Raw genomic sequence first — 21,860 nt, forward strand, 5'->3', positions numbered from 1 at the left:
CCTTCCCCTGTTGAGACTCTATACACCAGGTAACACCTTCCCCTGTTGAGGCTCTATACACCAGGTATCACCTTCCCCTGTTGAGGCTCTAACACCAGGTAACACCTTCCCCTGTTGAGACTCTATACACCAGGTAACACCTTCCCCTGTTGAGACTCTATATACTAACACCAGGTAACACCTTCCCCTGTTGAGACTCTATACACCAGGTAACACCTTCCCCTGTTGAGGCTCTATACACCAGGTAACACCTTCCCCTGTTGAGGATCTAACACCAGGTAACACCTTCCCCTGTTGAGACTCTATACACCAGGTAACACCTTCCCCTGTTGAGGCTCTATACACCAGGTAACACCTTCCCCTGTTGAGGCTCTAACACCAGGTAACACCTTCCCCTGTTGAGACTCTAACACCAGGTAACACCTTCCCCTGTTGAGGCTCTAACACCAGGTAACACCTTCCCCTGTTGAGGCTCTATATACTAACACCAGGTAACACCTTCCCCTGTTGAGGCTCTAACACCAGGTAACACCTTCCCCTGTTGAGGCTCTATATACTAACACCAGGTAACACCTTCCCCTGTTGAGGCTCTATACACCAGGTAACACCTTCCCCTGTTGAGGCTCTATATACTAACACCAGGTAACACCTTCCCCTGTTGAGGCTCTAACACCAGGTAACACCTTCCCCTGTTGAGGCTCTATATACTAACACCAGGTAACACCTTCCCCTGTTGAGGCTCTAACACCAGGTAACACCTTCCCCTGTTGAGGCTCTATACACCAGGTAACATCCCTCAGTGACTTCATACCCCAATATTTATGTGCCTGTAATGTCTGTCAGTAGCACAGACACCACAAGTAATACAGCACAGCATAAAGCATCTCAGTCTATGGTGATCATTAAGCCTGCCCCACTTCATATGTTCCTCTCTGTCCCTCTCTGTTCCTTTCTGTTCCTCTCTGTTCCTCTCTGTTCCTCTCTCCCTCTCTGTCCCTCTCTGTTCCTTTCTGTTCCTCTCTGTTCCTCTCTGTTCCTCTCTCCCTCTCTGTCCCTCTCTGTCCCTCTCTGTTCCTCTCTGTTCCTTTCTGTTCCTCTCTCTCCCTCTCTGTTCCTATCTCCCTCTCTGTTCCTCTCTGTTCCTCTCTGTCCCTCTCTGTTCCTCTCTGTCCCTCTCTGTTCCTCTCTGTTCCTCTCTGTTCCTTTCTGTTCCTCTCTCCCTCTCTGTTCCTCTCTCCCTCTCTGTTCCTCTCTCTGTTCCTCTCTCTTCCTCTCTGTTCCTCTCTGTTCCTCTCTGTTCCTTTCTGTTCCTCTCTGTTCCTCTCTCCCTCTCTGTTCCTCTCTGTTCCTCTCTGTTCCTTTCTGTTGCTCTCTGTTCCTCTCTCTTCCTCTCTGTTCCTCTCTGTCCCTCTCTGTTCCTCTCTGTCCCTCTCTGTTCCTCTCTGTCCCTCTCTGTTCCTCTCTGTCCCTCTCTGTTCCTCTCTGTCCCTCTCTGTTCCTCTCTCCCCAGTAGAAACCCTCTGGTGGACCTAAAGTTGACCACCTCTCCCTCCCGGACCCAACCCCAGAGCCTGGTCACCCCCCAGAGCCACCCTCCTGACATGTCCCGCTGGAACCCCTTCGGAGAGGACAACTTCTCCAAACTAACGGAGGAGGAACTTCTGGACCGCGAGTTCGACCTCCTCAGAGCAAGCAAGTGCCCCGTCTTTTACCTTCCCCCAGCAAGTGCCCCTTCTTTTACCTTCCCCCAGCAAGTGCCCCGTCTTTTACCTTCCCCCAGCAAGTGCCCCGTCTTTTACAGTCCCCCAGCAAGTGCCCCGTCTTTTACCTTCCCCCAGCAAGTGCCCCGTCTTTTACCTTCCCCCAGCAAGTGCCCCGTCTTTTACCTTCCCCCAGCAAGTGCCCCGTCTTTTACCTTCCCCCAGCAAGTGCCCCGTCTTTTACAGTCCCCCAGCAAGTGCCCCGTCTTTTACCTTCCCCCAGCAAGTGCCCCGTCTTTTACCTTCCCCCAGCAAGTGCCCCGTCTTTTACAGTCCCCCAGCAAGTGCCCCGTCTTTTACAGTCCCCCAGCAAGTGCCCCGTCTTTTACAGTCCCCCAGCAAGTGCCCCGTCTTTTACAGTCCCCCAGCAAGTGCCCCGTCTTTTACAGTCCCCCAGCAAGTGCCCCGTCTTTTACAGTCCCCCAGCAAGTGCCCCGTCTTTTACAGTCCCCCAGCAAGTGCCCCGTCTTTTACAGTCCCCCAGCAAGTGCCCCGTCTTTTACAGTCCCCCAGCAAGTGCCCCGTCTTTTACAGTCCCCCAGCAAGTGCCCCGTCTTTTACCTTCCCCCAGCAAGTGCCCCGTCTTTTACCTTCCCCCAGCAAGTGCCCCGTCTTTTACAGTCCTCCAGCAAGTGCCCCGTCTTTTACCTTCTTTCCGTTACTGTTCCACCTGGGTTTGATCCCCACAGGGAACATGTCTGCACTCACAACGGATAGTCGCTCTGGAGAAGAGCTTCTGCTAAATGACTGACATGTAAACATATATATCAATAGACAAAAGTTCCTGCTCTTAGTTGCCATTTGTCAATATATTAATATGTTTAATTACCTGTCTCGATTTGTTACTTTTCTATCTGCAAACGTTCTTATATTTCACTAAATGCACTCCTGATTCCAAAGACAATTATTTATGTCTAATGTTAATTTGATGGCTAGTAAAAAAAAAAAAATCCTGTGTCTAACGATCCCCTATCTGCCCGAGCAGGTAAACCCGTGGAGAGAACCACTAGCATGGAGGCAGACCGACCGCTGCAGCCAATCACCTCCGCCGCAACCGCCAAGCCCCTCCTCCCTGAATACCTGTTTGGCTCCGCCCCCTTCCTGGCTAGCGCAGGCAAGTCTTAATGGAGGCCCCTCCCCCAACCCCGTCTCGCCGCGCCCCAACAGGACCCAACACTTCAGTTTGGAACTCTCCTGTCTTCATTTCTCCCCTGCCAAACTATTCTGCCCCCCCCTTAAACCCCCAACCACACTCACTATTCACCCCCCCTTAAACCACCAACCACTCTCACTGTTCTCCCCCCCCCTTAAACCCCCAACCACACTCACTATTCTGCCCCCCCCTTAAACCCCCAACCACTCTCACTGTTCTCCACCCCCCCCTTAAACCCCCAACCACACTCACTATTCCTCCCCCCCCTTAAACCCCCAACCACACTCACTGTTCACCCCCCCTTAAACCTCCAACCACACTCACTGTTCACCCCCCCTTAAACCCCCAACCACACTCACTGTTCACCCGCCCCTTAAACCCCCAACCACACTCACTGTTCTCCCCCCCCTTAAACCTCCAACCACACTCACTGTTCTCCCCCCCCTTAAACCCCCAACCACACTCACTGTTCACCCCCCCTTAAAACCCCCAACCACACTCACTGTTCACCCCCCCCTTAAACCTCCAACCACACTCACTGTTCTCCCCCCCCCTTAAACCCCCAACCACACTCACTGTTCACCCCCCCCTTAAACCCCCAACCACACTCACTGTTCTCCCCCCCCCCCTTAAACCCCCAACCACACTCACTGTTCAACCCCCCCTTAAACCCCCAACCACACTCACTGTACTACCCCCCCCCCCCCCCATTATTCATTATGATGTGAAAGGCTACACTGATCCTAGATCAGCATTCCTACTTTGAGACGCTTTGTGAAATACAGACCCTGGTGAGTAATTGCAGTCTTTTGGTGTAAATGGTCTCAATCTCAATGCTCAAATGGGAATACGTTTACCAGGTTAGACTTCAGAGAACCAAACAGCACATCTCGTTAATGAACAGTAGGATGTATAGTGGGGTCCCAAATTATAGTACATTTAAAAAAATCAAACCTTTTTATTTAACTAGGCAAGTCAGTTAAGAACAAATTCATATTTACAATGACGGCCTATTTACAAATGATTGACACCCTCGATAAAGATGAGCAGTTAATGACTATAAAATGAATAAATAATATTTTAATCTAATTCTGCCAGGAGGCTGGAACTTGGCCATAAGTGGAACTTCCAGCAATACAATGAAAACATCAAAATCCACAAATAAGTTGTTAATTGGCCACACAAATCAACATTTTGCTATGGCCATCTCACTCTCCGGACTTGAAACCCATTTGAGAACGTGTGGATTTAATTGAAGAGGGCACATCCCATCAATCATTTTGACCCCTACCTTTTTATGAGACGACAAAATTTATTTATTTCTCTGAGCAATTGAGGAAACCAGATTTTTTTGGCAAAAATATCCTAAAATTTGATGAGTATAAAATAAATGTAATTCTCCAATATAGTTCAGTATTGACTTATTTTACATTAGTAATTTATGTGTCAATTTCAGACCCCACTGTATATGATGGTACAGTAGTGATTCATAATTTAGTCACAAACCAGCAGTGACAGACTGCGTGGTCGTGTAGCCTTACAATATTTGTTTTTCATTTTGCTTATTGAGTCCATTTGAAACTAGCATATTGATATATTTATAATTATCCTTAAATCTCAAAATCCCCACCTTGGGCGTAATAAGTTGATTTGTTTTTTTTTTCTTTTTAAGAGATTTTCCAAAATGTCATGTCCCTTTTTGGGTTGTACTGTGTTCCTCTCCCCCTCTCTGTTCCTCTCTGTTCCTCTCCCCACTTTACTACGGACAACTATTCTAGCTGCCGCCCACACCCCAAAATTATTCATTATTTACAAGAATTGTATAACTAAAATGTATCTTAAGAATTATCGTAAGAATGTCACCATTCTTCTTTTTTAATGGTAGTTAAATGAACTTTTTTTTATTGTTGTGATAGAAGTCAGCTGTGCCCATATATTAAAATTATGTTAACTAGAGTACGACAATAAAATCCCAGAATGACTTCAGTTAAGTGATTTTTATAGTAGCTTATAAGCAAACGGAAGTCTGACTATAAGTTATACGGGAAATGGAAATATGTATCCCATGTCTCACTAACTTAGTATAACATTGTAGTTCAAGGTATAGCTAAGCTAAGGAATAACCAAAAACAAAACAACAGTTGTGTGGATGAACTTGACCACTGATTAGGTTATGGGACGCTCAGAAGGGACCGGAATTCTAGAAATGAAGCCCCAACACCCCAAAAGGCTGGAATGACAACATTTGGTGACAAATGTACAAACAGCCTCCATTTTATGTATGTATTTGTGCCATAGACAATGTTGTCAAGGTCATTCATATTTTCTTTGGTTGTCTAGTCTGTCCAAAGTCTGAAGGGACTTTCAGAGACTTATAACAAAATGTTCCAACCAATTCATCTCTGAAGTTTGTTTGTATCTACTAACCATTTCAACGTGCTCTCATTAAAGATTGCGCATGAAGCTGCACCTATATTTGGGTGGTGATGTAGTATAGCATACAACCCTACATCTGGTCCTGCTGCCACTTCTAGGTCTGACAGCTGCAGGCCTAGAATCTCCACTTCTAGGTCTGACAGCTGCAGGCCTAGAATCTCCACTTCTAGGTCTGACAGCTGCAGGCCTAGAATCTCCACTTCTAGGTCTGACAGCTGCAGGCCTGGAGTCTCCACTGCTGGGTCTGACAGCAGCAGGCCTGGTGTCTCCACTGCTGGGTCTGACAGCAGCAGGCCTGGAGTCTCCACTGCTGGGTCTGACAGCTGCAGGCGTGGAGTCTCCACTGCTGGGTCTGACAGCTGCAGGCGTGGAGTCTCCACTGCTGGGTCTGACAGCAGCAGGCGTGGGGTCTCCACTGCTGGGTCTGATAGCAGCAGGCCTGGAGTCTCCACTGCTGGGTCTGACAGCTGCAGGCGTGGAGTCTCCACTGCTGGGTCTGACAGCTGCAGGCGTGGAGTCTCCACTGCTGGGTCTGACAGCAGCAGGCGTGGGGTCTCCACTGCTGGGTCTGATAGCAGCAGGCCTGGAGTCTCCACTGCTGGGTCTGACAGTAGCAGGCCTGGAGTCTCCACGGCTGGGTCTGACAGCAGCAGGCCTGGAGTCTCCACTGCTGGGTCTGACAGCAGCAGGCGTGGAGTCTCCACTGCTGGGTCTGACAGCAGCAGGCCTGGAGTCTCCACTGCTGGGTCTGACAGCAGCAGGCCTGGAGTCTCCACTGCTGGGTCTGATAGCAGCAGGCCTGGAGTCTCCACTGCTGGGTCTGATAGCAGCAGGCCTGGAGTCTCCACTGCTGGGTCTGATAGCAGCAGGCCTGGAGTCTCCACTGCTGGGTCTGATAGCAGCAGGCTTCAGTTATGCACACTTGCCTATACAGTAATACGCTGCTTTCATGCCTTGATAACACCTCCATATATTTGATTTATTTTCCAAAGGTAAGTTTAACCATTAACAAGGGAGAAGGGAATTGCTGGATTCCTCAATACCCCAGTCATTCTGTTGCATTTCATTGTCAATTTAAGAGCTCTGTACTCTTGACTATTTTGATAAACTAATAATAAGTGTACAATTATTGAACTTCTGTTATTGTTTCCATGTTGTAATGCAAGGCAGTCATACTCAGAAACATCTTGTTCAAATAGTGTATTGGTGGACAGATTTCTGATTCAACAGCCATAATTGTTTGATCTGTTATTTTGTACAATTTAGAAAGAAGAAGAAGAAAGCCATTTAATTACATGAATGACTTGAGCCATTAATTACACTGATGATCAAGTTCAAGACGAACAGGAAGTGGTAGTGAAAAGTTTGGATGGTTTTAAGGCCTCCTAGCAGCGTTCAAAAACAGTATTGAATATGTTGTGTTTACATTTTGTTTCTTATTTACAAATGTTAATTCTTTGATTTTGGGTCATTGGTTTCACTTCCTAGCCCTTTTTGTTACTGTGGTGAAACAGCCTCAAACCTTCATCGTTTTATATTTGGTTGCTTTCAAAAACATTGTCATCAACATACAGATGTTCATAACAACTGTTTGTTCCTGTGAAACTTAACGCATCGGTTATTGTAGGAATGTCAGAACTGTTGGTTAAGCAGGTTGTTTGTTGTGCTGCACTCCAGCAGCTGCCTCTCCTGGGAAAGTATACTGCGTTAGATGCATAAGTTGTATATATAAAAAATATATAAAAAATATCTGTTTTTCAACAGACAAACTATGTAAATGATCTTGTACCATACTGTGAATGTTTTTTTGTTTAAAAAAATATATATACAAATGCTTTAATGGTGATAAATAAAAACATTATTCAAAAGCAATATACATTTTTTGGGGGGTTTGTTTTATTGATGGCTTTTTACAATGAGTAGATAGATGCCAAACGATGAGGTGTTTGTAGGTTTCTGAGTGGTTTTATCTGTCCACCGTTACACCAAGATGTTTCACCTCCTGAATGACTAACAAACAACAACAAAAAAAAAAGCAACAGACATTTGTTCTGATAATGAATTGAAGCAACACTTATGTTTTGGGTATTGAGAATCCTTAACCAATATGTTATACCGGTGCCTTCTGGAAAGTATTCAGACCCCTGGACTTTGTCCACATTTTGTTACGTTACAGCCGGATTCAAAGAAATGTATTGAATTGTTATTTTCCCTCATCAATCTACAGACAATACCCCATAATGACATCACAATACCCCATAATGACATCACAATACCCCATAATGACGTCACAATACCCCATAATGACATCACAATACCCCATAATGACATCACAATACCCCATAATGACAAAGTAAAAAAAGGTTTTTAGAAACTTTTGCAAATTTGTAAAAAATAAAATAAAAAACGATCACATTTTACGTAAGTATTCAGACCCTTTACTCAATATTTTGTTAGAAGCACCTTTGGCAGTGATTACAGCCTCGAGTCTCCTTGGGTTTAACGCTAGAAGCATGGCACACCTGTATTTAGGGAGTTTCTCCCATTCTTCTCTGCAGATCCTCTCAAGCTCTGTCAGGTTGGATGGGGAGTGTCGCTGCACAGCTATTTTCAGGTCTCTACTGAGATGTTAGATCGGGTTCAAGTCCGGGCTCTGGCTGGGCCACTCAAGGACTCGTCCCGAAGCCACTCCTGCGTTGTCTTGGCTGTGTGCTTAGGGTCGTTGTCCTGTTGGAAGGTGAACCTTCGCCTCAGTCTGAGGTCCTGAGCGCTCTGAAGCAGATTTTTATTAAGGATCTCTCTGTACTTTGCTCTGATAATTTTTGCCTCGATCCTGACTAGTCTCCCAGTCCCTGCCGCTGAAAAACATCCCCACAGCATGATGTTGCCACCACCATGCTTCACCTTAGGGATGGTGCCAGGTTTCCTCCAGATGTGACGCTTGGCAATCGACCAAAGAGTTCAATCTTGGTTTCATCAGACCAGAGAATCTTGTTTCTCATGGTCTGAGAGTCTAGGTGCCTTTTGGCAAACTCCAAGCGGTCTGTCATGTGCCTTTTACTGAGGAGTGGTTTCCATCTGGCCACTCTACCATAAAGCCCTGATTGGTGGAGTTCTGCAGAGATGGTTGTCCTTCTGGAATGTTCTCCCATCTCCACAGAGGAACTCTGGAGCTCTGTCCGAGTGATCATCGGGTTCTTGGTCACCTCCCTGACCAAGGTCCTTCTCCCCCGATTGCTCAGTTTGGCCGGGCGGACAGCTCTAGGGAGAGTCTTGGTGGTTCCAAACTTCTTCCATTTGAGAATGATGGAGGCCACTGTGTTCTTGGGGACCATCAATGCTGCAGAAATTTTTTGGTACCCTTCCCCAGGTCTGTGCCTCAACACAATCCTGTCTCGGAGCTCTACTGACAATTCCTTCGACCTCATGGCTTGGTTTTTACTCTGACATGCACTGTCAACTGTGGGACCTTTTATATAGACAGGTGTGTGCCTTTCCAAACAATGTCCAATCAATTGAATTTACCACAGGTGGACTCCAATCAAGTTGTAGAAACATCTCAAGGATGATCAATGGAAACAGGATGCACCTGAGCTCAATTTCAAGTATCATAGCAAAAGGTCTGAATACTTATGTAAAATAAGATATTTCAGTTTTTTTATGTTATACATTTGCAAAAACTTCTTAACCTTTTTTCTGCTTTGTCATAATGGGGTATTGTGTGTAGATTGCTGAGGATTTGTATTTATTTAATACATTTTAGAATAAAACTAACATAACAAAATGTGGGAAAAGTCCAGGTGTCTGAATACTTTCCAAAGGCTCTGTACATACAGTATTGTGCTTTGGGTATGGGGAATCCTTAACCAACATGTTATATAAACCGGACTGTGCTTTTTTTTAAAAAGGTAAACAGGTGAATAAGATATTAAACCATAAGCAGCTCACTGTCTCTCTCAAAACCTCAGAGTGGAGAACATGTACGGGGTAAATCCCAGCTTTGATGTTTAATCAGTTGTAGAATGGCGGTTATGTCTCTCTTTAAAAATCCAATCTGATTGCAAAGTCCAAGTGAAAATATCCTGACACAGACCTTTATTTAACTAGGCAAGTCAGTTAGGAACAGTTGGTTAACTGCCTTGTTCAGGGGCAGAACGACAGATTTGTACCTTGTCAGCTCGGGGATATGAACTTGCAACCTTTCAGTTACTAGTCCAACGCTCTAACCACTAGGCTACCCTGCCGCCCCCATGTCTGCTTGACTAATATGTTTTATACATAGTTGTAGTTATACATAGTTTATACATAGTCCATACAACTTGTCTTTTCTATGATTTGGTCTATTCACCTAAATTCACCTCAGTTCCAACTAGATTTGTGGATTTATTTTTGTTGGCTAATTAGATTTGATATAATATACTTTTTAAATGTGACTCTTTTTTTCTTTTTTTCCAGTAATTCCAGTACACCTTCCCACATAATTACATTCTAATAGACCTCTCTACCGCCCAGGCCTTATCTCAATTAGATGTGCTCACATCCTCTCTCTCACCTTCTTTTGGAAAAAAAAGGTCAAAGTTCATCAAGGAAACATGGATGGGAAATGCTTGAAATAAGACTGTGTTTTCTCCACTCACGTGTCATTTAGGCTAATTACGTTTACGAAGTGGATCCCAAAACAAATGTATAAAGGGCTCTAGTTAGTTGTGCAAAATGCATTTTATATACTGAACAAAAATATATAATGCAACGTGTAACAATCGAAAATATTTTCCTGACTTTTACAGCTCATATCAGGAAATCAGTCAATGAAAAATACATTTATTAAACCCTGATCTAGGGATTGATTGGTCAGACACTTTTATTTTAGGTATTAGAAAACCAGTTCAGGTGTGACTCATTTGCGTCACGCAGCGCGACACAATCTCCTTCTCATAGAGTTGATTAGGCTGATGGTTGTGAGCTGTGGAATGTTGACCCACTCTTCTTCAATGGCTGTGCGAATTTGCTGGATATTGGCGGGAACTGGAACACGCTGTCGTACACGTCGACCCAAACCTGCTCAATGGGTGTCTGAGTATGCAGGCCATGGAAGAATTGGGACATTTTTAGCTTCTCGACACGGTATGTCTGTGCATTCAAATTGCCATTGATAAAATGCGATAAATTACCTTTTTCAGTTGGTTAATTAATGCCAGTGGCCTTCCTTCGGCCTCTAAATCCTATAACAATAGTATTAAATGTAAATGTTGTACATTTTGTATACTTTGTGTACATGTAAGGCTCCCTTGAAAAAGAGGCGTTGGTCTCAATGGCATTTCCCTGCTAAAATAAAGGGTAATAAAAAATAAAATATTCAATTTAATTAAGTCATAGATATCGTTAGGTGAGTGATGTATTATAGCAATGATTGAGAATGTAAAGGACTGTGACGTCTGATTTGTAATACTGTAGGGAGGTGGGGGGTTCTCTCGTTCGTTTGTGCAAAAGTCAGTCGCAACATGTGTTGGTCCCATGTTTCATGAGCTGAAATAAAAGATGGCAGACATTTTCCATATGCACACACACACAAAAAAAGCTAATTTCTCTCATTTTGTGCACATTTGTTTACATCTCTGTTACTGAGCATTTCTCCTTTGCCAAGATTATCTATCCACCTGACAGGTGTGGCATAGTATGATCATTACACAGGTGCGCCTTGTGCTGGGGGACAAAGGGCCGCTCTAAAATGTGCAGTTTTGTCACGCGACACAATGCCACAGATGTCTCAAGCTTTGAGGGAGCGTACAATTGGCATGCTGACTGCAGAAATGTCCACCAGAGCTGTTGCCAAATAATTGAATGAAAGAATTTGGCAATAATTATAGACTTTGGCAGTACATCCAACTGGCTGCACAACCGCAGACCATGTATATGGCTTCGTGTGGGCAAGTGTTAACGTTGTGAACAGAGTGCCCCATGGTGGTGGAGGTGGGGTTATGGTATGGGCAGGTATAAGCTACAGACAACTAACACAATTGCATTTCATCGATGGCAATTTGAATACACAGAGATACCGTGATTAGATCCTGAGGCCCATTGTCGTGCCATTCATCCGCCTCCATCACCTCATGTTTCAGCATGATAATGCACGGTCCCATGTTGCAAGGATCTGTACACAATTCCTGGAATCTGAAAATGTCCCAGTTCTTCCATGGCCTGCATACTCACCAGACCTATCATCCATTGAGCATGTTTGGGATGCTCTGGAAAGACTTGTACGACAGAATGTTCCAGTTCCCGCCAATATCCAGCAACTTCACACAGCCATTGAAGTGGAGTGGGACAAGATACCACAGGCCACAATCAACAACCTGATCAACTCTATGTGAAGGAGATGTGTCTCTGCATGAGGCAAATGGTCACACAAGATACTGACTGGTATCCTGATCCACGCCCCTACCTTTTTTTTAAGGTATCTGTGACCAACAGATGCACATCTGTATTCCCAGTCATGTGAAATCCATAGATTACGGCCGAATGCATTTAATTAAATTGACTAATTTCCTCATATTAACTGTAACTCAGTAAAATCTTTGAAATTGTTGCATGTTGCGTTTAGTGATAGAATGCTGGCCTTCTAGGCAGAGTTGCAAAGAAAAAGCCTTATCTCAGACTGGCCAATAAAAATAAAATATTAAGATGGGCAAAAGAACACAGACACTGGACAGAGGAACTCTGCCTAGAAGGCCAGCATCCCGGAGTCGCCTCTTCACTGTTGACGTTGAGACTGGTGTTTTGCGGGTACTATTTAATGAAGCTGCCAGTTGAGGACTTGTGAGGCATCTGTTTCTCAAACTAGACACTCTAATGTACTTGTCCTCTTGCTCAGTTGTGCAACGGGGCCTCACACTCTTTCTATTCTGGTTAGAGACAGTTTGCGCTGTTCTGTGAAGGGAGTAGTACACAGCGTTGTACGAGATCTTCAGTTTATTGGCAATTTCTTGCATGGAATAGCCTTCATTTCTCAGAACAAGAATAGACTGACGAGTTTCAGAAGAAAGTTATTTGTTTCTAGCCATTTTGAGCCTGTAATCAAACCCACAAGTCATTTACAACATTAACAATGCATTTCTGATCAATTGAATGTTATTTTAATGGACAAAAAATTGCTTTTCTTTCAAAAACAAATACATTTCTAAGTGACCCCAAACTTTTGAACGTGTGTGTGTGTGTGTGTGTATATAAAATCTGATAGACAACAAAACGATTGGCATCTTTGTTAGAAGGTGGAAACTGAGAGAGCAAACACTGTGGCCAGCTTATTAGGTGCACCACCCTGTTCACAAAAATGATTAGCTTCTACAAACAGTGAGTCACATGGACGTGGCTTGCTGTATAAAGCAGGCAGACGGGCATCGAGGCATTCAGTTACTGTTCGTTTGAACGTTAAAATGGGTGAAACCAGTGACCTAAGCAAACTGTGAACGCGGTATTGTCTTCAAGGCCCGCGTCTCCGAGTCAACTGCTCACATCCTGTTTAGTGTTAATGGTACAGGCTGGTGGCCATGGTTTAATGATATGGGGGATGTTTTCTTCGTACAAGTTAGGTCCCTTGATACCAATTGAGCAATGTCTCCATGCCCTGAAGAATTCAGGCTGTTCTGGAGGCAAAGGGGGGTCCGACCCGATTCTCGATGGCCACTGAGTGTATGTAGCCCAGCCAGTATTATCCCCTGTCACAGTGGCTTCTCTGTTAGAAGACAGTAAACATATGTAGCCCTGCCAAGGATACATAATAGTATAATGTGGTTGATTAGGCTGTTGTTTACTATAGTAGGTTGATGGGACTAATCCCATTTATGTTAGGTTGACCCAACCAGACAGTGACAGACAGGCATTGTTAGGGTGCATGCCATCTCAACCCTGACCCCCCCCAACCCCCCGAGAAGGAGTGCTGATCAAGGTTGTAGTGCTTACCTGTGTCCTAGCAGTCTCTTCATTCAGATCTAAAAGGCTAAACTGATCCTAGATCAGAAATCTGAGATGCTTTATAAACCCCAGTAACAAGACATTTTAACCCCCCACCCCCCCCGAGAAGGAGTGCTGAGATGCTTTATAAACCCCCAGTAACAAGACAATTTAACCCCACATATTATTAAGTGAAAACTGCTTAAGTCCTTCACCTCATTCTGCGATAATATACGGTGACAGAAGTGTTTTCATTACGTAGCACAGCAGGGTCTTCTGGGAGATCCTAGGAAGAATCTAGTCTCTGGTTGAGTACATCTTAGTAGTGGTGGTGAGACTCATTTGAGTTAAAATCTTCTTTTTTTTTTGCAAGAGAGACATTACAGGACATTACATTACACTTACAGGACATTACACATACAGGACATTACATTACACATACAGGACATTACACATACAGGACATTACACACACAGGACATTACATTACAGGACATTACATTACACACAGGACATTACATTACAGGACATTACACATTACAGGACATTACATTACATTACAGGACATTACACATTACAGGACATTACATTACACATTACAGGACATTACATTACACATTACAGGACATTACATTACACATACAGGACATTACCTTAAACATACAGGACATTACACATTACAGGACATTACATTACACATTACAGGACATTACATTACACATACAGGACATTACCTTAAACATACAGGACATTACACATACAGGACATTACCTTACACATACAGGACATTACACATACAGGACACTACACATACAGGACACTACACATACAGGACACTACACATACAGGACACTACACATACAGGACACTACACATACAGGACACTACACATACAGGACACTACACATACAGGACATTACCTTAAACATACAGGACATTACACATACAGGACATTACCTTAAACATACAGGACATTACACATACAGGACACTACACATACAGGACACTACACATACAGGACACTACATTACATTACCTTAAACATACAGGACATTACATTACATATTATAGGACATTACATTAGAGGAAGGAGCAGATGCCATCCTCATGCGTGGTGGTGGTGGTGGTTGTGGTGGTGGTGGTGTAAGATCGTGAGCAGAGGATGGAGCAGATGCCATCCCATGCCAGCCAGAAGAGAATTCTGGGTAATCCAGTGGGCGGCCATGTCCTGACGGTACCAGAATGGTCCTGAGTTCCCCCATCCTCAGCCCACTGCCAGACTCAGTTGATTTGATTCATTAGTTTTTTTTTTGGGGGGGGGGGTTAAAATAAATGAAAGTTCAAATACAAATCCTAGAGGATAACACATGCAAGAATTATAGAACTCGTCTTTCTGACGTTTGAATTAGACCCAGCCCCATATACAGTGGAGCTTGACCCTTTGCTGTCCCTGACCAGCTTACATCATTCATGTACATTGTTGTTAACGCCACGTTTAACAAGGTCTGTGTTTGGCCGTGTCATCCGCATGTCTGTTTAAAAACATAATAAAAAGAAAGGAACTGTAAAATAAATGTATTTCTCTCCAGGTTGCAATCTTTCTTTTTTGATTAAAAGATGATCCACTGAGGTGGGAGGTTAGATTAGGACATGTTGTCATATAGACAGGTTTGTCCCAACAGATTCAGAAGGTTTCCTCGCTTCGCAAACACTCATGAACACAAAGCCTGCAAGAAGAGTTGTTTTGTAATACTTTAGAATCAAGTTAACAGTATGTAAATATATTTTTTTAAATGTTTAAGTTATAATTAGGATATTAACAGTTAATCATTTATTAAATACATTTATAAATCATTCATGTTTTTAAGCTCTCTGAAAATGAGTTTTCCTCTCTGTTTCTACCCGCCCTCCTTTATCGTTGGCTTTGTTCATTACTGTAGAACAATGGTTTTGGTTAATCCTCTATCTGTCATGTCCTGCCAGTTTGGAGATTTTCAGATATTAACAGATTTCCATTTCTGTCTGCACAGCGGGGGGGGGGGGGGCTATGTTCGGGCGTACTATCGCAACTAACTTATTCATAGTGAACAAATGCTATTCAGTTACCTCTAGTCTTTCTCAAAAAGACACTTGGTTTCTATTAGGGTGTGTGATCGTGTAGAAAAAGAGTAATTGGCATTCAAAGATTACAACGGGTTGAAATGAGAAAGAAAGAGAATTCTTAAATTGCTCCATTTAATTACGGAGCTAAAAAATATGAGGGGGGGGGGGGGTAGGGTCTTAAAGACTTATCAGACATCTTGTTTGTTCGCCTGCTGCGCCCTAAGCCTTCTGTTGTTAGTGGGGTCAAGTTAGGCCTCTGAGAAAGAGAAAGAAAGAGCAGCTTCTGCACCATATGAGTTTCCATAATTCTCCTCTGCTGTGCCTTCTGCTCCAGTACAATGGAACAAACTGTTTGGGATTTGCTTTCTCAAATCATTCTGAGATCGTCAAGGTTACCTCAGAAGAATCCCAGATAGAGCAGTCGGGTTAATCCAGATTTGACTAATACCACATCCTAGTGATATTAGAATTTACAAGCTCTAAAGAAGCGTTGTCCAGCTTCCTGTCCAGGGGGTGTATTTTGTACAACAAGCTGCCTCTCTCTACAGAGAGAGGTTCCTGCTCCTATGAGCCCTTCCAGCTCGCAAAAGATCATGCAAAAGCTACGTAATAAGAAGCATCGTTACTCGTTTTAGAACAAAAAAAAGCACTAATCATGTTTCAAGTCTTAAAAATGTCCCCTCCCACTCCCCATCCCTTATCTACTCTGCTCTATTGTCATCCCCTCCCACTCCCCATCCCTTATCTACTCTGCTCTATTGTCATCCCCTCCCACTCCCCATCCCTTATCTACTCTGCTCTATTGTCATCCCCTCCCACTCCCCATCCCTTATCTACTCTGCTCTATTGTCATCCCCTCCCACTCCCCATCCCTTATCTACTCTGCTCTATTGTCATCCCCTCCCACTCCCCATCCCTTATCTACTCTGCTCTATTGTCATCCCCTCCCACTCCCCATCCCTTATCTACTCTGCTCTATTGTCATCCCCTCCCACTCCCCATCCCTTATCTACTCTGCTCTATTGTCATCCCCTCCCACTCCCCATCCCTTATCTACTCTGCTCTATTGTCATCCCCTCCCACTCCCCATCCCTTATCTACTCTGCTCTATTGTCATCCCCTCCCACTCCCCATCCCTTATCTACTCTGCTCTATTGTCATCCCCTCCCCATCCCTTATCTACTCTGCTCTATTGTCATCCCCTCCCCATCCCTTATCTACTCTGCTCTATTGTCATCCCCTCCCCATCCCTTATCTACTCTGCTCTATTGTCATCCACTCCCCATCCCTTATCTACTCTGCTCTATTGTCATCCACTCCCCATCCCTTATCTACTCTGCTCTATTGTCATCCACTCCCCATCCCTTATCTACTCTGCTCTATTGTCATCCACTCCCCATCCCTTATCTACTCTGCTCTATTGTCATCCACTCCCCATCCCTTATCTACTCTGCTCTATTGTCATCCACTCCCCATCCCTTATCTACTCTGCTCTATTGTCATCCACTCCCCATCCCTTATCTACTCTGCTCTATTGTCATCCACTCCCCATCCCTTATCTACTCTGCTCTATTGTCATCCACTCCCCATCCCTTATCTACTCTGCTCTATTGTCATCCACTCCCCATCCCTTATCTACTCTGCTCTATTGTCATCCACTCCCCATCCCTTATCTACTCTGCTCTATTGTCATCCACTCCCCATCCCTTATCTACTCTGCTCTATTGTCATCCACTCCCCATCCCTTATCTACTCTGCTCTATTGTCATCCACTCCCCATCCCTTATCTACTCTGCTCTATTGTCATCCACTCCCCATCCCTTATCTACTCTGCTCTATTGTCATCCACTCCCCATCCCTTATCTACTCTGCTCTATTGTCATCTTAAACCCTTGTTGTATTAAGTTGTGGTTCTCCTGTATCTCTCTCTTTTTGGAACTTTTTGGCTTCTTTGACATTTTCATATTATTTTAATCAGAAAATCTGTTAAACTTGAAAGTAGGTTTTAGGATTTTGTACTTTTATCTTCTTTCTGTGTTATGAAGTGCAATTTTCTGGGAATGGCAATGATGTACAATTACACAAACAAGGACATTGGCTGCAGCTAGTATTAACATTGCAATATTTTCTAAATTGATCTTAATTCCATGCACCAAATTAAATGTTCCAGAAAATTTTGCTAATACTGTGTGTGTGTGTATATATATGGTCACATATAGCTTTGAGTGTAAAGGCTACCGGTAATTATATAATTGACATCTTCAAGTTCTCCTGTCTTTTGTAACATTCTCTTGTCTGCTTCAATCCCACAGGTTCTAGTGTGATGACAGATCAGCCTATTGAAGAGCTCAGTATCCCAGCCGCTGCTCCTGTCCCAGCCCTTGAGGAACAGCAACCTCCTGCCAAACCAAGCAGGAGGAGAAACTACTCTGACTCACAGACGGCCCGCAAACCACCGGGCGGCGAATCTGACAGCGACTTCGAGTCGGACCCTCCTTCCCCTAAGAGCAGCGAGGAGGAAGACGAGCCAGAGGAGGACGAAGGGCTGAACAGCGAGCAAGAGCCTGGAGAATTCTTCAACGAACTGGAAAATGTGGAGGAAATGGAGACGCTGGGCCAGAGGCCTCTGTTAATGGACTCGGAGGACTCGGAGGATTACGACAAACACAGCTCCGACTCGGACTACGAGCCCAGGAAAGCTAAGGGAGGACGCTCAAAGAGGCTCCCAGGAGGTAAAGGAGGGGCAGTGGCTACTGCAACTACTGTCTCCCGTGAGGGAGGTCCGAGCGGGGAGTTGGAGGCCACGCTGATCATGATCACACCTTCTGAGTCGCCCGGTGTGGCTGCTGTTAGAGCTCCCCCTAGTGGTGGTGGAATCAAGGACATATTTGGTGCCGATGTGTTTTGCGCGGTGCCTTTCTTTCCCCCTGTGGCGTCCCCCACAGAAAGAGCAGACATCTTCTCCGCGGCTCCCTTCAGGCAGGTGAGCCAGGAGGCCGTGGCCATCCAAGCCACGGAGGAGTTTGATGTCTTTACAAAAGCTCCGTTCAGCCGGAACCTCTCGAAATCTGGCAAGACTGGAAGCAGCGATATCTCTATGGGTCAGAACCCGCCTGTGTCCCCTGAGATTATCGACCCGTTCGGCTTCTCCCCCTTCCAGCCCGGCCCCACGGCCCCGCCACCAACCACCTCCAGGAGCGCCGAGGACATCTTCCATCCAGCCTTCGACGATTTGACCAGTCCCCAGCAGCAGAGGCTAAAGCAGCGCAGCCTCCAAAAGCTGTCTTCGCGGCAGAGGAAGCTCTCTGGCAGCACCGACGGCGGCGGCAACGGCAAGCGCCACCACGGTACGCCTACCGGCGGCCGCAAGAGCAACAAGCCCAGCTTCCGAACCCCCGAGCGCGTCCGCCGGCACAAGAGGGTCGGCAGGAGGGACTCCCAGAGCTCCAACGAGTTCCTCAGCACCTCAGACTCCAAGGAGAACATCAGCGTCGGCAGCGTAACGATGACCGACAAAGACAAAGGGTCTTCCCTACCTAGCCTTCCTAGTGACATCGACCCCATCTTGGACCCATTTGGTGCCAAACCTTTTGGTCCTCAAGATGGCAGCCGACTCAACCAGGGCCAGTACCAAGGTCTAATGGACGGCAAGACAGACATAGTTTCGGCCAATGGCAGGCCTCAGACCAGCTCCCTCCACGGGGCGCTGGGGGTTGGGAACATCACGGATGACTTTGGGGCGGTGCCCTTCACAGAACTGGTGGTTCACCCTGGACAGCAGCAGCAGCCGTCTCAGCTCGTGGAGTTGGATCCTTTTGGAGCTGCTCCTTTCCCCTCCAAACAGTGAATGTCTCACTCGTCTTCCCGCCACAAACACACTCGTGCTCGTCTTTCTCAATCACGTCGCGGTGTTACGCCAAGCCTATGCATTCCCCAGGGGGGTGAATTCCATCCAAAGGATGGCAGCTAGATCGGTGGTGTGGTAGTTGATTATCTTTTCAGCCCAATGAAACTACCAGCAGCTCTAACAACTCTCTTAAATGTTTCCAATGCATTTTGTTTTCCTTCTCAAAAATATTTTTAAACATGCTAGTAACTGGATATTGAGATGAACAAAACCAACCTAAACCTGTGGAGTATGGATGATTTATTTCAGGTTCGGTATGCATCTACTTCTGCCTGTACCTGTTTTCTAACAAGCCTTTTATGCTGCATCGCATCGAGACATTTTTAACAGGATTGGCGATTGATACCGGTTTCACTCAAGATCACACTGTGACAAACAACAAGCTCGCTCAGTGTTCCGACTGGTTGAGTTGCTGCAACAAAAAAAAATTAACTTTTATCTGTAGATATAGTGGCCTCCTTCAAGATCTACCAATAAGATTTGATTAATTTAGCACCATAAAGCCTTATATGGGCATGGCTCTGCCCTACTGCACAGTACCTCGGAAACCATTGGCTAAGCAAATGACACAAAAGGGCAACATTAGCCAACAGAATGAGTCGTTTCAGAGTAGGCATTTACCACTGTATTATTTCACCCTACATAGACCTTTTTCTATGCATATTTTTACATTTACAGTCGACTTAGACACAGCGATAAATGGTTTTGGTTTTGTAATTTTTTTTTATTGCATTTAATACTAGAACGAAAGGGATTTTGGTTCTGTTTTAAAGATAGATTTTTTTTCTTCGTGATTTAAGACAGTTTCAATGTTAGGTTTGTTTCTATACTTTTAGCATTACAACTGTGTCAGTAAATTAAATTCTGTTCTATTTGAAAAGTGATTGTTATTTTACCCAATTTTTGAATGAGAGGAAGAACACAACTGTTCTCCTACGTGGTGACACTGAATCTACCGATATCTGACTACTTCCACCTTTTCTTAGTCCTGAAACAGACTCTCTCATCGATTTGGTAACACAAGCCATGCATTCTTAAAGGGAAAGAGAGTCTAAAGAGGTACAACTTATTAGAATCAGTTCATGTTGAAATTAAATGCACTTTCAGCATCAACTCTTCCATTGTCTGGTAATTATAAAACCAATGTTACAGAATGAAAGATCTTTACCTATCATACAGTGGGGCAAAAAAGTATTTAGTCAGCCACCAATTGTGCAAGTTCTCCCACTTAAAAAGATGAGAGGCCTGTAATTTTCATGATGGGTACACTTCAACTATGACAGACAAAATGAGTGAAAAAAATCCATAAAATCACTGCAGGATTTTTAATGAATTTATTTGCAAATTATGGTGGAAAATAAGTATTTGGTCACCTACAAACAAGCAAGATTTCTGGCTCTCACAGACCTGTAACTTCTTATTTAAGAGGCTCCTCTGTCCTCCACTCGTTATCTGTATTAATGGCACCTGTTTGAACTTGTTATCAGTATAAAAGACACCTGTCCACAACCTCAAACAAACAGTCACACTCCAAACTCCACTATGGCCAAGACCAAAGAGCTGTCAAAGGACACCAGAAACAAAATTGTAGACCTGCACCAGGCTGGGAAGACTGAATCTGCAATAGGTAAGCAGCTTGGTTTGAAGAAATCAACTGTGGGAGCAATTATTAGGAAATGGAAGACATACAAGACCACTGATAATCTCCCTCGATCTGGGGCTCCACGCAAGATCTCACCCCGTGGGGTCAAAATGATCACAAGAACGGTGAGCAAAAATCCCAGAACCACACGGGGGGACCTAGTGAATGACCTACAGAGAGCTGGGACCAAAGTAACAAAGCCTACCATCAGTAACACACTACGCCGCCAGGGACTCAAATCCTGCAGTGCCAGACGTGTCCCCCTGCTTAAGCCAGTACATGTCCAGGCCCGTCTGAAGTTTGCTGGAGAGCATTTGGATGATCCAGAAGAAGATTGGGAGAATGTCATATGGTCAGATGAAACCAAAATATAACTTTTTGGTAAAAACGCAACTCGTCGTGTTTGGAGGACAAATAATGCTGAGTTGCATCCAAAAGAACACCATTCCTACTGTGAAGCATGGGGGCGGAAACATCATGCTTTGGGGCTGTTTTTCTGCAAAGGGACCAGGACGACTGATCCGTGTAAAGGAAAGAATGAATGGGGCCATGTATCGTTAGATTTTGAGTGAAAACCTCCTTCCATCAGCAAGGGCATCGAAGATGAAACGTGGCTGGGTCTTTCAGCATGACAATGATCCCAAACACACTGCCCGGGCAATGAAGGAGTGGCTTTGTAAGAAGCATTTCAAGGTCCTGGAGTGGCCTAGCCAGTCTCCAGATCTCAACCCCATAGAAAATCTTTGGAGGGAGTTGAAAGTCCATGTTGCCCAGCAACAGCCCCAAAACATCACTGCTCTAGAGGAGATCTGCATAGAGGAATGGGCCAAAATACCAGCAACAGTGTGAAAACCTTGTGAAGATTTACCTCATACCCTTTGTTGGCAATGACAATAACAAAGTATTGAGA

The 21,860-nt window shown here is 44.6% G+C and overlaps 1 protein-coding gene across 2 annotated transcripts in view; it reads left to right on the forward strand.

Moving 5' to 3' along the window:
• LOC109894966 (BMP-2-inducible protein kinase) overlaps nt 1-20,421 on the forward strand; it is a 92,290-nt gene extending 71,869 nt beyond the window's left edge. The window contains exons 14-16 of one of the 2 annotated variants that reach the window (XM_031829604.1): nt 1,511-1,692; nt 2,746-2,874; nt 17,714-20,421. In XM_031829604.1, coding sequence (XP_031685464.1) covers nt 1,511-1,692; nt 2,746-2,874; nt 17,714-19,248 — 1,846 coding nt within the window. In that variant the 3' untranslated portion in view covers nt 19,249-20,421. The remainder of the gene's footprint in view (nt 1-1,510; nt 1,693-2,745; nt 2,875-17,713) is intronic. The other variant, XM_031829605.1, reaches the window with a different exon arrangement.
• Nucleotides 20,422-21,860: the final 1,439 nt, after the last annotated feature.

Source organism: Oncorhynchus kisutch, linkage group LG8, assembly GCF_002021735.2.
Source record: "Oncorhynchus kisutch isolate 150728-3 linkage group LG8, Okis_V2, whole genome shotgun sequence".
Classification (NCBI taxonomy): Eukaryota; Metazoa; Chordata; class Actinopteri; order Salmoniformes; family Salmonidae; genus Oncorhynchus; species Oncorhynchus kisutch.